The 16,635-nt window shown below is 41.9% G+C and overlaps 1 protein-coding gene across 1 annotated transcript in view; it reads left to right on the top strand.

Annotated features, from left to right (window-relative positions):
- Positions 1–16,635, top strand: part of Col9a1 (collagen type IX alpha 1 chain) — an 83,713-nt gene that overhangs the window by 7,587 nt on the left and 59,491 nt on the right. Inside the window, exons 6-10 of the mRNA XM_075978896.1 lie at positions 8,861–8,944; positions 9,673–9,696; positions 11,071–11,145; positions 11,473–11,508; positions 11,624–11,686. Coding sequence (XP_075835011.1) covers positions 8,861–8,944; positions 9,673–9,696; positions 11,071–11,145; positions 11,473–11,508; positions 11,624–11,686 — 282 coding nt within the window. The remainder of the gene's footprint in view (positions 1–8,860; positions 8,945–9,672; positions 9,697–11,070; positions 11,146–11,472; positions 11,509–11,623; positions 11,687–16,635) is intronic.

Raw genomic sequence — 16,635 nt, 5'->3', positions numbered from 1 at the left:
TTTGTGGGACATAAGTGAAGGCTAGTGAATGCGGATGGTAGGATGTAAAGTAAGGAAATCATATGATGTTTGATAAGCTATATTATATAAAGGGCATGAGATGTATTTACTTAGAACTAGACTTTGTGTAATAGACATCCGAGGGCATTGAATTCCCTGGTGCTAGAATTACAGATGTTGTGAATAACCGATGTGGGTGCTGGGAGACGAATTCTGGTCCTCGGCAAAAGCTGTGCAGGTTTTAAACTACTGAACCATTGCTCTTACCTGAAGTATAGAATTTTAAACTCTATTCATTGTTTTGCTGGAGAAATCCATTGTGATGGAAGTAAGAAAGTGACATCACAATTGTATCAGCTAGCACCTTCTAGCTCTATCATTTTGAACACTCGAGTAGCAATTCTTTCATAGCATTTTGACAATAATTTAAAAATACAACCTTAGAGGGCAAGGATTCTTTGGGGGAAACAGAAGAGGATAAAATTCAATATAAATAAACTGTTGATGCTAATACAGCTCTCCTACTGCATGGAGCTGTTATATTCTAGTCACAGAGTCTATGTCACAGAGAGAGCAAGGGTGACATGGTAGTTTTGAATTGTTTCTGCGCACTTCTCTGGGAAAAAGAGGCTTTCGGGGATCTCAGTAATGGAATTGTTCAAATGACTTGTTTTTACAGGAAGCGCGGTGATGAGTGTGAAGGCTGGTGTGAAATTTCTATATTCTGTGATAGACAGGGAGCGATTTGCAGCTGCCACATTGCTGCTCTGGCTCGTAGACTCTTGAGGAAGCATTTCTTCACCTCCTGAGTCATCACGCTTCAAGCGGCTGGGTTAGAAAGCCGATGCGGCCACTGTTGTGAAATGCTCAAATTCTGTGTAGCAGGAACTCTGAAATGACCCTGGAGTGTTTTTCAGACAACACAAGCCTCTGCGATGCCAGTGCCATTTCTGGACCCGGGCTAGGGAGTGAAGGCCTAAATGCCTTCTCAAGGCACTGAGTATCAGTTGATTAAAAAATGGATTTGTTGACCTTAAAAACACTCCAAGATCTTATAATTCTGGTTTCTGGATACTATTAAAGATGCCTTCCAATTGTTTTATTTCCAGTGTAGCAAAGTCTCAGTGTTACTTTGCTATGCTGTATATCCTTTGGCTAGTTATAGATTTTCTGAAAAACCTAGTCTCACACCTCAGTGCGTAGAAGTTTATGTTATCATCTTCCGTTTTCTTCCTCACATGTAGGAATGCATCTGAGTGTTACACGGTGCTTCTGGGATAGTAAGCAGCTTTTTAAAGTCATCATGCTGACACCAGTATTAATTTGGTATAGGCACATGCAGTCTTTCCTTTTCAGAATGAATTCTGGATCCTTGACCCTTCCTGGAAACAAAAAAGATCTGAGCCCAAATCCCCACTAAAGTTCAGTATTAAGTGGTGTTTGTGGTATGGTAACATTGATAATTATATGGAAACTATAGGCTAACAAATAAACTCTGCTTCCATCAAAAACATCAAAATGATATTATCATACTCAAACTTTTCCCTAATTTAGCCTCTTCCCTTTCCTCCAGCTCCTTATCTACTTTCTTCTTACCCGATACTTCTTCCTCTTTTTTTTCTCCTTATCCTTCTTAGGAGAAGAGTGTACAAGAGTAGTCCATGTTCCTTGAAGAAATCATTTCACTGTCTTTAATATAACAATTAGATGTTTTCAAAATCCTGTTTTTCTAACTTTCTGATCTTTAGAATAATTTTATAAGATAACCCAAGGTCTCCTTATTAAAGGAGATGGTGTCCAAGAGAATCCTGGAGAGGAGAAAAAACGGTATTTGACATGGATGGATTCTCACTTGGAAACTCATATATACCAATTTATTCCTTTCCAAATGTCTAAAGACTTTTTATACTACCCCTCATGGTTTAGAACTAAAGCAGTCAAGCATAAGTCTTCAAAATCCAAGTGCCCCTGAGTTGGCCTAGACCCTGTTTTTACCTTATAGCCTGTCATCTTGGGTTTTGCATCAATTTTCCTAAAGGCGGAAGTCCTTGGGAATTATTGAAGACCACCGCCAATTAGCTACTTCCTTTAAGGTCTTAAAGGGCAATGGCTAGTGATATGCATGTATCTCAAGAAGCAGAAAACTCATAATAGTGGGTCACCTGTCTCTCAGTTTGGGACAGCAAGTACTCAGTGTCACTTTCTAAGGGTTTTTTCAAGTTAAAAATAACATGAAATAGCTTGAAACCAGAAAAACATCTACATTTTTTAGTATTTTCCCAATACAATTGGATTATTTCTAATCTTCAACATGTTCTATTGGTTGAATATTTGTTTCAGGGTCAATCCTTGCTTTTCTTTTGTAAATAAACCAAAAGCAAGTTATCCTCTCCACAGGCATTATCAGCTATCAAAGGTAGGTATAAGAACTGCATAACAAAAATGGAACCTAGACATTTGATGGATCACTAATGCCGTAAGACTCGCTTATGTTGTAGCTGTTTGTGACTTTCCCCATCCATCCTATCTCGTGTTCCTTCTCTTTTTCTAAATTGGAAAAAGAAAACAATTTCAAGAAGCTTTCATGAACATTCTTGTGGGCTACAATTCAAACCCATTCTCATCATTTATAGTTATTTAGTGGGCTCAGAGAATTTTGTATTTTTCCCTTTGCATATCTATAAGTTTGTTATTTTTGATTTCAAAGCAATAAATTCCTCATTTCCTATTCTCCCCTGTGCCTGTAGTTTAGGATGGTGCCATTTATCCTGCTGCAAAGCGTGGTTCCCTGGCAGATTACCATGAGAACATGTTACTTTATGACAGGTTCTTTATTGTTTGTTGTCAACATGATTGCCTGGGAGAGTTATTTGGTACAGCTCTATTAGAAAACAAAGTTAGCCGTTCTCCCTTTCCAGGGATGCACTGCATTGGGAGTTTGGTCTTGTTTGAGGGAGGATAAAAGTTTATGTGGATTTCCCCATATATAACTCAAATCATTCTTCTCTTTACCTGTGCATATTCCCAATAAATCACCATAGAACATGGCGGATTTGATGCTATGTGAAGTGTATCTCGGAGGCCTTGCTGTAATTTTTTTCCTTCAGATTTAGAGAAAAATGACTGAGTGGGAAAAACCATTGCTAGAGGAGCTCTCTTTTTCTTTACTCTGTAGCACTGGGTCACTTTACATGAAAATGTGAAAACAGTGTAAGGTTCATGAACAATAACCTGGGAAAAATGATGTTTGATGTTGTAATCATCATTTCTGGTATTTGAGAAATATACGAAGCTATGGTTTTAGTGATGTAAGCAATGTACAATCCTTGTGTTCTGTATTAATATTCCTTTTTTAAGTTGTTTTTGAGACAAGGTTTCTTTGTTGCTTTGATGCCTGTCCTGGAACTCACTCTGAAGACCAGGCTGGCCTTGAACTCACAGAGATCTGCTTGTCCCTATCTCCCAAGTTCTGGGATTAAAGGCATGCACCACCCACGCTTGGCTGTTATTAATATTAAACAACTATTTTTAAAAAATATTTACTAAGTTACAGGTGTACTTTATGTGACTAAGAAATACAAAAGTTAATGCCTAAATGGAGGTTACATTCTGGGGAGAGGCACAAGGAGGAGCTGAATAGTTCATAGTGTACCAGGGAATCATAAATGTTATCAGGGAAAGCGAAATGGAAGGTTGAGCTTGGGCTCATTCAGGAGTAAACACTTTTGAGGTAGCTTTAAGGACCTGAGGTAATGGCCTGAAGATACCTTAGAGAGGAAGGTTGCAGGAAGAGAGAACATGAGTGACAAGGGACAAGGATGGGTGTTACCTGATATTTGAGTGCTACTTGCAAAGCAGGGAGACCAGGAGAGGAAATGAGAAACAGCCAATGAGGTTGCAGAGTCATGTCATTAAGCTTCTGAGGCAAGACGTTGAGCAGGCTGTTAGCTGTGAGCTTTTGGCGTTTACGAGCCAGGATCATACGGGAACTGAACCCTGGGAGCTGTGAACATTTATGCATTATGAAAGCCATCACGTCAAGTCATAAGTGTAGGACTGAAGACTGACTTCTGAGATGTCCAGGATTATTGCCATAATGAGGAAAGACTTAATAAAAAAAAGTGGCTGTGATAGCGAAGTGAAGTAGATTGTTGTGTCCTGAAAGTTGAGGGGAAAGACTGATTCAAAGTGAATGACACAAGAATTGTTTCAGATGCTGGATAAGTCACATAAGAGGATGACTGGCAGTTGCCTGTTGGTTTTAGAGACCCATGAGAATGGTTGGATCAAAGATCCGCTGGCCTGGTGGGAGTGGAAATCAAGTTGGAAAGGATTCAAGAGCCAATGTGGAGAAGTGTTGGAGACCGAGTGTAGATTGTTTTGAGCTCTGTAGAAGGAGGTACAGATAACTGAACAGGAGCTGGACAGGTTGTGGAATTAGGAGAGGGATTTATTTCCACTTGGCAGATACCTTAGGATGCATTGTCAATAGCGCAGTATGTAGGACTTCTTGAAGCCTACTGTAATAGCTTCCTGCCTGAAGTATCAGACATGCATGATCAACGGACTCTTCATGAAACTCCCTTCGAATTCCACCCACTTGTTACCATATTTATCCACTGAAGAAAAATCTTTGATGCTCACACTCGAGCATTGAAATTCCTCAGCTTAGAATTCATAGTGTGGAAAGCCCTGATGCGTGCTCTGCCCCAGCTAATCCCAGTCCCCCTCTGCATCCTCTGTCCTACCCGTGGGCTTTGTCCTAGACCCTCTCTCCAAAACCCCGGGTTTAGTCTTTCATTGCTGTATGGGAAAATCTCACTTGCCATTTGGAACTATTCACATTATGTGTTACATGATGGCTTTAGCTAGGAAAACATTTTACCATCTCAAGTGCTTTAGCAGTATTGCTAAAAATACTTTTTCAGTACATATACACCCTTAAGTAATATTTTGTGTCTTCCATGATGTTTATATCCAAACACACAATTTAGTAAATGAATATATTCCCAGTGTGCTAACTCCAGGTAGGACATCTTCTCCTGTCACCATTCTGCCCATATTTAATTCTATTTCCAGCACTGTGTCTGAACTGCACTACGTCTGAACCACACGACTCATTTTACACAACACTTGATTCTGAGGCAGTCCAGAACTTCCTGCTCAGTGCCTAGGAAGTGCCATCTGGAGACATTTCTTGATGATGGAAGAAGGCAACATCTCAGCAAAAGTGGCACATCAGGATAAGATCTGAACCCTCAGTATTGACTGGATAGCTGGATGAAGGTTTGATCTTGTCAGCAAAAATTAGCTTAGGTGCTTAGTACCAGCAAATTGTCAAAATAATTTCGTTAACAAAAATCACAACTTGTACCATTCTAAGTTAGCTGGAATTGAGTTCAAATACTTAATCTTTCTCAACAGCCTAGCAAAATAAGTAGCCATGGTTGTAACATGATTAATAAAGACTAGAGTGTTGGCATCTGGGCCCCAACGCTAACGTCCTTCCATTAGCTGAGCACTATCTTAGCTTCAGAAATGAAGTTCTCTGAAGGTTTTTTAGAGATGAAACATTTGGATAAGGCCAAATCTGCACAGGTGTGAGGACTTTCCATTCACATCATCCCATTCTCCCTGAGAGAAGGAGAAGAATTTCCTGTTGCAAACAACGGCATTTCCTGAGGCGCATCTTGCCTTCATAGATTTTTTTAGAAGGTTCTAGTTCTCTATTCGCATTTTCCCCTCATCTTACAGACTGGAAACTGTTTGTGCATGGGTGCTATCTGGCTTCCATACCCTGTCTCCTCCGTGCTTGCTTTATCCTAGGCTTTGAAATGTTGACTGAAAACCCAAGTTAAAATGTTTGTCACGTATGTTTTGTCAGGGACTATTCAAAGAGCACGAGGATCCCAGGTATGAAAATGAGAAATCAGCATTTTGGCTGCATAATGAAAGTGACTGTTACAAAAGCACTCTGCCAATCTTCCTTCAAAATAATTAGCATGCAAATTGGAATTCATATTGCTTGCCAAAAAAATGGTTGTTGTATAGCTGATTATTAGTGCGTAGGAGGTGTTTATGTGGATATGCAGATGTGTTCGGAAACCCTTGATCACTTTGAACAGCCCAGCTTGTATTCACAGATGAAATACATTTCATTTCTCCATTTTTTTGTGCCACAATTGCATTTTCTGCATATTTAAACAGGTGCAACAATTTATCCAGAGCGTTTTACAATTTTAGGATGACAGCTTAAAGAATGACTTCAGGTTTGGAAGAGGTAACATTGACGAACTATCTCAAAGAAGGATCTACATTCCCTGGATAGCCATCTGATCAATGTTCCTCAGGGTGATCACTTTTCAAAACTAGTATTTCATGGACCTGCAGTGCATACCGAGTTTGCATAACCAATCCACACAGGCCTTAGTGAATAAAATTGTGTGGTGTAGTCTTCTATTTTGAAGATTGGGGATGAGAAATATATATTTTCGTATTATGTAGTTTGTTGGAGAAAAAGAGCGATAATTCTCTTTCCCATGTGCTATTTTGCCATGCATGTGAATATGCAGTTGCGTATAGGCACAGCTGTTGATCTTCAGAGGATGTTTCTGGGTGTGTTTCTATAACAAGCACACAAATAGGGAAAGTTTTGACTCTTTAATGAAAGGTTCTTAGCTTAGCTCTGGTGGTTCTAGAAGATGATAGAATTAAAATGTACAGTTTTAATTTTTAGTTCTTGCTTCTATCCCTCTTTAATATAGATGATCGGTTGACAAATATATTGGTTACCTGTATCAAACAATATGTCACATGATGGAGATAGTGTGCATTATTCAGAAATATTGGGAGATGTAGAAGAAAAAACTATTAATTTAATATCTGAGACATTTAGAAACCTGCCCTTTCTCGGCTCTATGAGCCGCTACAAGTGAGTTGACTTCTTCACAGTTTGTCTGTGCCCAACCTTAAGTGACATGCATTCCACTGTCATTAAGTCAAAATTCATTTCAATTCTTCTTCTCATCTTCCTTTTAAAACTACTATTGCAACTGAAAGGAAAACTCAATTTTTTCCCCCAGTAAACAAGACTAGTCTGATAAAGGTAGTGTTTCGCCAAAGTGGTTTCTTTAAAGCTTGGCAAATTTTTTGAGGAATGTCTTCATTCTATTGTTAAGTCAGCCCAGCACAGTGCCCATGCAATCTGTAGATTTCCATTTTAACGTCTGTCCTGATGGCTGCTCAGGGTTTTTATTTCATTTGACTCTTGTCCTTTTCACCTCCTTGTAAGAGGGGCACTTACCCGCTTACCCTCAGCTTTTCTCTCCCTACATTCTTTGGAAGTGGACGACTTCTCTTTGTTTTGTCTCAGGTTTAATTTTCTACCTATTTTCTACATCCAAATCTCAACTCTGGGTGTGTGTGTGCGTGCAGCAGTAGGGAAACAGGTATCTCATATCTTTCTAGAGCTGGGAGTTCTAGAATCCATTCGGCAGGTGGGAAAGAAAGGGAATCACGATGGGCTGAAAAGAAGGCCATGGTGTTTAGATCTGAGACCTGGCCACCTAACCAGCTGCCTAGGGCCAGTAGAACTTACTGACCAAGGAAGAAGGAGCTAATTTTGATTGCACAGCAAGGAACCTACCTCCCCAGAAGACGGGCTAGCATGTCTTTCGCCTTCTGGTGGGTTTCGCAGGTTTTCTTGTCTTTCATTTAAGACTATCTTCAGATTTAGACCTGGCAACCCTTGGCTTCCTCTGTTTCTTCCTTGTTTAAATCTTTCTACCTTAACAGCCTACTGAGAGCATTAGAAGTTGTCAGGACTAGGTTTCAAGTCTTTAAAAGTTTATCTCTCTTCAAACATGAGTACTCATATACAGAATTGAAATAGTGTGAACTCTCTTCCAACATAGATTTCTCCACTATTCTATGGAAGATGTTTTCTTCAGGAGTAAGTTTTCTTTCTTTTATCTGTTTTCTCTGTAGTCACCTCTTGCTATTTCTGTCTCTAATCTCCCAGGTGAAGTTTTAGAGTGTGTTTCCTGTGGACCATGTTTTAATAGCATCGACTTCTAGAGGGTGTGGCCAGGACAGAAATTGTTGACCAAGGTTTTCTGTCCTGCCCAGTTCTGCAGCTGTTAAGTCTTAAAGAAACACACAGAGGTCTATATTAATCATAAAACTGATTGGCCCATTAGCTCAGGTTTCTTATTAACTCTTATAACTTATCTTAGCCCATTATTCTTATCTATGTTAGCCACGTGGCTTGGTACCTTATTCAGCAAGGCTGTCACATCTTGCTTCCTCTGCATCTGGGTCAAGACTCCAGACTGAGCTTTCCTCTCTCCAGAATTCTCCTGTTCTCATTGCCCTGCCTCTATTTCCTGCCTATATTTCCTGGCCAATCAGCATTTTATTAAAAATAATACAAGTGACAGGGTAAAAGACCATTGTCCCACAGCACTCAAGAATAATAGGCTAATGTAAGTTATAAGAGTTAATAAGAAGCCTGAGCTAATGGGCCAATCCGTTTTATAATTAATGTAGACCTGTGTGTGTTTCTTTGGGACTTAATGGCTGCAGGACTGGGTGGGACAGAAAACCTCGGTCAACAAGAAATGGAAAGTCAGTGCCAATGGTCTGCTTCCCGGCTAGGGCTACACTGGAGCGAATCAAAGCTAAGGACATTTCCTGCCAATGAGCAGAGGAATTTGGAAAGGTTTCCGGACAACTCCACTAAAAACTCTGCTCAGGAAAAATTAAGAGCTGTGCTTGCTGTTCTGCTAAGGATTATAGAGCATATTAAAAAAAACCCAACGAAACACTCCTCTTTGACCTGATCTCTCCCGTCTCTCGCCAGTTTGAACTCCAGTGGATGCTGATTCATTGCGACCCACTGAGACCCAGGAGAGAAACATGTCATGAGCTGCCAGTCAGAAGCACGGTGAGTCCTTGAACCACCTGCAAAAGCGACTTCTCCCCACCTCACCTTCTCCTCAGCGCCAATCTCTCTAGGTCTCTCCTCCCACTTTCTCTTTCCCTAGAGTCTGCCTTGCTATACTGACTAGCTTGGAATTAAAGAAACACAGGTCCTTCTTGCAACCTGGGGGCAGAAGCGATCCCTGAACAGGCCAGTGTCTGCTACACTTGGCAGCTCAGCATCTCCAGAAGCACTGGAAGTCTGCTCCTCTGTAAGGCACAGACCCTTGGCAGGCTCCTGGCACAGTCAGCAATCACACCGAGGAGGGGTGTGCATTCAAGCTGGGTGCAGCTGCCAGGAAAGGGTTAAAGGGGACCGTTGTCATTCTATCCCTCCTCCCAGACCTGTTAGCTCTCCTCCAATCCCCAGGACCCTCTCCAGGCCATTCATAAACAGGAGGAACCTAGGTCCCCTTAGCAGGGCACCTTTGCAACCTCTACTCCCAGTGCATTTGAATGTCCAAGTGCCACTTTACAGTGCTCAGCTGGGTCAAGGAGTCTGGAAGGCATCAGGTTGCAGAGCCCCGCCAGAGGATTAGGAGAGAGCAACCAGGATGGCCTGGACTGCCTGGGGCCCTGGAGCACTTGGGTTGCCACTGCTGCTGTCAGGGCTCTGCTTCTGTGCTGCTCAAGTAAGTTGTGCGTGGGTTTGCCGGGTGCTTGCTCACTTTCTCTCCATCTTTTTGTCTACAGCCCAGTCAGACCACTGATGACGAGGTAAGCTGGGAACGGGAAAAAAATGAAAAATGCTGCATTTTCCAAGTGTATGGTGAGAAGGCACAGAGCACTCTTAGGGCTCTCTGGCCAGCTGCCCTGCAGCCTGGAGTACCTCCAGCAAGTAGGGTCCAAGTCGGAACCTCGGGGGACCCACTGATGTGGGAAAGGGGGCCATTTCTCCCACTCGAACACTGGCACTAAAGGCACAGTACTGGAGGGCTTAAATCTGCCTCTTGTTTGTTTGTTTGTTGTTACTGTTGCTTACTTATCCTTCCCCTCAATCCCGGTCCTATTCAAGGGCAGGTTGATGGGCAAGGCAGAAATTCGAGCAAGCTTTTTCCTGCCACAGGAGGGAAACCACTAAACCTCAAGATCTTGCTAGCAGTTCAGAAATGAAGCCTGGCGGTCCTGGATCCCTTTAGAACTCTAGTAATGTCTCCCGAGTCTTTCCCCACCCCACCCCTGGCAAGCGAGAGTGCAGCAGCCAGGCAGGGAGGCCAGGGGAGGTATGAGGTTTCACTTACAGAGACCTCATTGTAACCTGTCTGGTCCTCGGAGTTCAGGAAAACAAAGTCTTTCTTGATGAAAGCAGCCTTCTTCTCGCTCCCCCTTCTCTCACCATTCCCTCTCCCTCTAGAAGCAGAGGGGGGAACACATTCCCTAAAGCAACAAATTAATACGTTTCAGGCGCCAGTATTCCCTACAGACCCTTCGAAACAGTAGCCTGCTTGTGACAAGGGACCACAGGGTTGGCAAAGCGAAGGGTCTTTCTGAAATTTGTGTAACTTTGGAAGCAAGGCGCAAACACCTATTGTCAGGGAGTGTCATGTGAAACAAAGTCAGGCTCCTGAATTCAGGACTCTACCAAGCCATACCTCCCAAACCTAAATCCCCCACCCCCACCCCTCTTACCCCCACGCACGCAGCGAGCTCCCAGTCTACTGGACAAAGGAAGGCTTGCAGCTGTAAAGAAACTGTTTGTCCTGGGACTGCTCGAGCCTGACCTGCTCCATTCGAGACAAGACTGACCTGCAGTAACGCTATCAATGACCCCCATAGTCATTTCTTAGTTTCTGTTGGGGGAATGTTAGATACCCGCTTCTTCTTCGCAATTTCTGTCTTTCTGAAGCCTTCTGAGAAAGTGGTGCCAAGCGAACTTTGTAGGCATTAATTTGTAGGCATTAATTCTACTGCACCATGGACAGTGTATCTCATAGGAGGTGGAAACATACTATATTTTGGTTCTAAAACTTATCCCATCAGAGAGGCGTTCTTGTCGGGGTGTGTGGGGATGGAGGGGTGGCGAGATCTTGCTCAGTTGCTCTCGATGGTGCACAGTGTTCTTCATTAATTCCTGTGCGTTGTTTTTGGCAGAGAGGTCCTCCTGGTGAGCAGGGGCCTCCAGGGCCTCCTGGGCCTCCTGGAGTTCCGGGCATAGATGGCATTGATGTAAGTTTGTATCTTCTTTGTTCTACAAGACAGACCTTTCCCATACTTCTTTGGCTTTGGATGAGTTTTTAGAAAGCACCTCGTGACCCCTTCCTGTCACCCCCAAGAAGAGGTGCCAGTGAAAGTTCGGGGTTGGATACTGTAACCTGGGGATTGTTATAGAGGAGACCTAGACCTGTTGCCCCATGGGGCATGAACTTTCATCTTTATGCCCTCATCCTGGCTTCGCTCCATAATTTTGGGGTGTGCACGCCTGAGACTGTCCCGTGGGTCCGCAGCTACTTACTCTTGCTTACCTATTGCTTTTACTCTTTTCTCTGTCTTCAGGGTGACCGAGGTCCAAAGGGTCCCGTGGGCCCTCCGGTAAGTTGACTGGCGTCATGGCACTTCACTTCCTTCCTTGAGATATGTTTGTAGCCGTGTGTGTTTGGAGAATCTTAAATTTGCTTTATTTTCTTTCCCTGCCTCTCCTTCTTAGGGTCCTCCTGGAGACCCGGGCAAGCCAGGAGCGCCAGGCAAGCCAGGCACACCAGGCGCTGATGTGAGTAGAGAGAGAGAAAGAGAGAGAGAGAGAGAGAGAGAGAGAGAGAGAGAGAGTGTGTGTGTGTGTGTGTGTGTGTGTGTGTGTGTGTGTGTGTGTGTGAGAGAGAGAGAGAGAGAGAGAGAGAGAGAGAGAGAGAGAGAGAGAGAGAGAGAGAGAGAGACATGGAAGGGTTCCACCGCACAGAGCTTTGGCATCTCAGAAAAATGGTGAATTTATGTGTTCCCGTCTCAACAGCCTCTCCCTATTCACCCTATGAACGCGCACCTCCACTGCCTGCATAGGGAGGAAGGTGGCAGCTTGTGGGTGCTGGTGAGTGGAGGGCTAGGTCTCACTGTAGATGAGCTTTGCTTTCCTCTGGAACTCCCTGGATTAATTAGAAAGATGGAGTTGCAGTGACGGCTCAGTGGTTAAGAGCGTTGGCACTGTTCATCCAGACGGTCGGGGGCTCTAGTTCCAGCATCCACATGGCAGCTCACAAGTATCCCAAGGGATCTGAGGTTCTCTTCTGGTCTCTGGGAACACAGCGTGAATGTGGTACAGGGGTACATGCAGGCAAAACACACGAAATAATAAAACAAAAAAATTAGAAAAAAAACCCCAGCTGAAATCAAGATGGATGTAGGAAAGAACAGGAAGTATTCCAGTTCCCAGTAATATAAAAAATGAAAATTTGTTCCGAGTGAGTGGAGGAGTGTGTACAGATATAGTAGGGGCAGGGAATGGTCAACACAGAGACACAAAAACTTAAAATTCAGCTTGGGAAACAGGAAGCTAAGGATCAGTTTGAGATGTTCAGATGCTCAGTTATATGGTAAATAATACCTCCCCAGAGTGAAGTAGTCCCAGTTCTCAGCATGCCCACTACTCATAGCTGATTTGGTCCTTCATCAGGACTTGGCATTTGTCTGTCTCTGGGTTGCAAAGAGATGGCATTTACTTTCTAGGTTCCTCAAGTCTCTCTCCAATCAACTATCCCTTACTTGTTTTGCAAAACCCAAAGGCTTTTCTAAAGAAAGCCAGCACCTCAAAACCTATACCTGCTATTTCCAAGAGTTTTTGCCAGTGACGAACAAAGCCCCATTGTTCCGAGAGAAGCAACTGGCTGGATTTTAGTTGTTACTCTGACATGTGTATTTTGTTGTGATTAACTTGGTGCGGATGTCTATTTGTATATTATTTAGTGTGTCAGGAGCCACCCTTACCCTTTGTTTTACAGTTCAAAGCTTCTAGTCTGAGTTTCTTCCTTTGTGTGTGTGTGTGTGTACATTTCAAATATAGCGACACATGAGCTAGCTCCTGTGGATTAATGTATGGATAATATCAACTCATGTTCGGATATTACAAGTGAGATTATGTAACTTGTTGGCTATCAAGATTTTTGAAATTGAATTACTTGGAATTGTCAGATCCTAGTAAGGATGTGTCTTAAATGCCAGGCCACTAGGTCAAGTATTAGTAGAGTATCAGTTGATTTCCTCTCTACAGTTTTTTTATTGAGCTCTACATTCTTCTCTCCTCCCCTTCCTGCCTCTTCCCTCCCCTTCATCCCTCCCCCAAGGTCCCCATGCTCCCAATTTACTCCAGAGATCTTGTCTACATTTTTTTTTTTGAAATTTCAACCAGACTGTCCTTTTGGAGGAAGAGAAAATTTCAGATTAAATTTTAAAAATTGTGCTAGAAACATAAATAATTTATTTAAAATCTTGTCTTCCTGTTGAACTTTAATTTCAATTCAGTCCGAATGCTGGAATTCAGTGTCCCTCAGTCTGTCTGTCTGTTTATGTGTCTAAGGTCTTGCAGTGTAGCCCAGCCTGGCCTGGAATTCACAATACTTCCTCAAAGTGCTAGAATTACAGGTTTGTACCATAGCACTTATAATGGCCCAGGTAGTTCCTCGGTTTAGTGGTGCTTTTGAAACTTGCTTAACAGTTTTTTTTTTTTTACTTTTTCTTAATCTCAAATTGTAAGTAATCTTTGTTTTTTTTAAATTATGCTCCCATTTGGACAAACAAACAAAAGTGTTCTGAATTTTGTAGTAGTAGACTAGGAAAACAGTTACAGGTTGGTTTGTTCTGTCTATATTTATAGACAAGAGTGTGGGAAAGATGCACAGGATGCAAAAAAGACACCATTTTCAATACTGGAAGCTGTACGAGCTTGTTAGATGATTACTTCTGTCTCTAAAGGGTTCCATAAGAAGAAACCCAGGACAGAAGAAGAAAGCAAAAGAGAGGAAAAGAGAGGTGGGAAAAGGGAGAAAATCCACACATGTGCCAGTGTCTTAGGCATTCCTCATATCTGAGAGAAAATTGTTGTGGCATTTTCATATACTTGGGGCATTTTTCTCAAGCATGGTCACAAATATTCTCCCTTCATCCTTACCATAGCCTAAGAAGAAAGTTGTTCTAATGCTATTTTTCCAATAAAGAGGAAAATGAAAAAAAATTATAAGGTTAAATAACTTCCTCAAAGACCCAGAGTTACATAGGTGCTAAGACAACAAAGACTTTCATATTTATTGAGTTCATTTAGGCAACTCAGTTCTACCTCGAACAGATACAAAAGAGTTTCTTAATACACTGGCAGTCATACCACCCTGAATATGCTGGAGAGCATCTTCTTAATAGATGGGTGGGTGGAAAGAGTAGAGAAAAGAGTGGCAGTGGATTTTTAGTACCCAAGTTACCAGCTAAGAAGAATGGCTGTAATACAGTAAGTGTTGAAAATTGTTGATGATTGGCACCCAGTGATTGCTTGTAAGTATTTTAATGTTGCATATCCTTCAGTTTTTGAATTAGAGTCATTTAGGACTTCTTTTTTAATTTTTATTGAGCTCTACATTTTTCTCTGCTCCACTCCCTGCCTCTCCCCTGTCCTTCAACCCTCTCCCAAGGTCCCCATGCTTCCAATATACTCAGGAGATCTTGTCTTTTTCTACTTCCCATGTAGATTAGATTCATGTCTCTCTTAAGGTCCTCATGATTGTCTAGGTTCTCTGGGATTGTGATTTGTAGGCTGGTTTTCTTTGCTTTATGTTTAAAAACCACTTATGAGTGAATACATATGATAATTGTCTTTCTGGGTCTGGGTTATCTCACTCAAAATAATATTTTCTAGCTCCATCCATTAGCCTGTAAAATTCAAAATGTCATTATTTTTTTTCTGCTGTGTAGTGCTCCATTGTGTAAATGTACCACATTTTCCTTATCCATTCTTTAGTCGAGGGGCATTTAGGTTGTTTCCAGATTCTGGCTATGACAAACAATGCTGCTATGAACATAATTGAGCACATGTCCTTGTTGCACAGTTGAGCATCCTTTGGATATATACCCAAAAGTGGTATTGCTGGGACTTGAGGAAGGTTGTTTCCTAATTTTCTGAGAAATCGCCAAACTGATATCCAAAGAGGCTGTACCAGCTTGCATTCCCACCAGCAATGCAGGAGTGTTCCCTTTATCCCACAACCTCTCCAGCATAAGTTGTCATCAGTGTTTTTGATCTTGGCTATTCTTACAGGTGTAAGATGGAATCTCAGTGTTGTTTAATTTGCGTTTCTCTGAAGATGTTGAGCATTTCCTTAAGTGTCTTTCAGCCATTTCAGATTCCTCTGTTGAGAATTCTCTGTTTAAGTCTGTATTCCATTTTTTTAATTGGATTTTTTTGATGACAAATTTCTTGAGTTCTTTGTATATTTTGGAGTTCTGTCTGATGTGGGGTTATCTTTTCCCATTCTGCAGGCTGTTGTTTTGTCTTGTTTACTGTGTCCTTTGCTTTACAGAAGCTTTTCAGCTTCAAGAGGTCCCATTTATTAATTGTTTCTCTCAGTGTCTGTGCTACTGGGGTTATATTGAGGAAGAGGTCTCCTGTGCCAAAGCGTTCAAGTTTAATCCCCACTTTCTCTTCTATGAGGTTCACTGTGGCTGGCTTTATGTTGAGGTCTTTGATCCATTTGGACTTGAGTTTTATGCATGGTGATAGATATGGATTTATGTCCATTCTTCTACATGATATCCAGTTATGCCAGAACCATTTGTTAAATATGCTTTCTTTTTTCCATTTGATATTTTTTGCTCTTTTGTCAAAAATTAGCTGTTCATAGGTGTGTGGATTAATATCTAGGTCTTTGATTTGGTTCCATTGGTCCTCCTGTCTGTTTTTATGCCAATATCAGGCTGTTTTCAGCACTGTAGCTCTGTAGTAGAATTTGACATCAGGGATTGTGATGCCTCCAGAAATTCTTTTATTTTATAGGCTTGCTTTGGCTATCATGGGTTTTTTGCTTTTCCGTGTGAAGTTGAGTACCATTCTTTTGGTCACTCAGGACTTCTGGATCTGTTAAGTTTTCTTACTGCTCTCTCATTGAGTTGACATTAAAGCCTTTCACAGTCATTGAGAAAGGACATTTTTGAGAACATGCTCCCTCAGAGGGCATGGGCGCCTCTGCCTAGCCTCTGGGGAATAAAACACTCAGTAAGAAAGCTTTGGAAGAACTGTTTTGACAGTGATATCAGGGATATTGATGTCCAATCTCTTTGTCTTCTACTCTTTATTTCACAGTGAAAGTTACACATATTTTTGGTGATGATTCTGAAATGATTATTGGATGATGTTTGTCCAAATCTGAGAAAGGGACTTCATTTCCCGTGGGCAATGGATTTTGATAGGTTTGTCATTACAGCTATGCTTCTAGTAGTACACTTTGTTGTCAGTAGCTGAGCTGCTGGCGTGCTGGAAGGAAGCAAGAGGCAGGATGCTGGGGACAGGAATTCCCTGACTAATGGTGATCGAAAGGCTCAGAGCACAACTCCAAACCTGTTCTATATGGAGCTCTGTCTGCCTAAACACCCATATAAAGGCAGTTCCCCCTGCCACTGGAGAGATTTTTCTCTGTAATTTCTTTGAAATTAGATTTAGAGGGTTTTATTGCAAATTGGATTTTGAAAATT

Source organism: Microtus pennsylvanicus, chromosome 7 (genome assembly GCF_037038515.1).
Source record: "Microtus pennsylvanicus isolate mMicPen1 chromosome 7, mMicPen1.hap1, whole genome shotgun sequence".
Taxonomy (NCBI): Eukaryota; Metazoa; Chordata; class Mammalia; order Rodentia; family Cricetidae; genus Microtus; species Microtus pennsylvanicus.
Note: the sequence above shows the minus strand (reverse complement) of the source record. Positions and strands in the feature narration are given on the sequence as shown.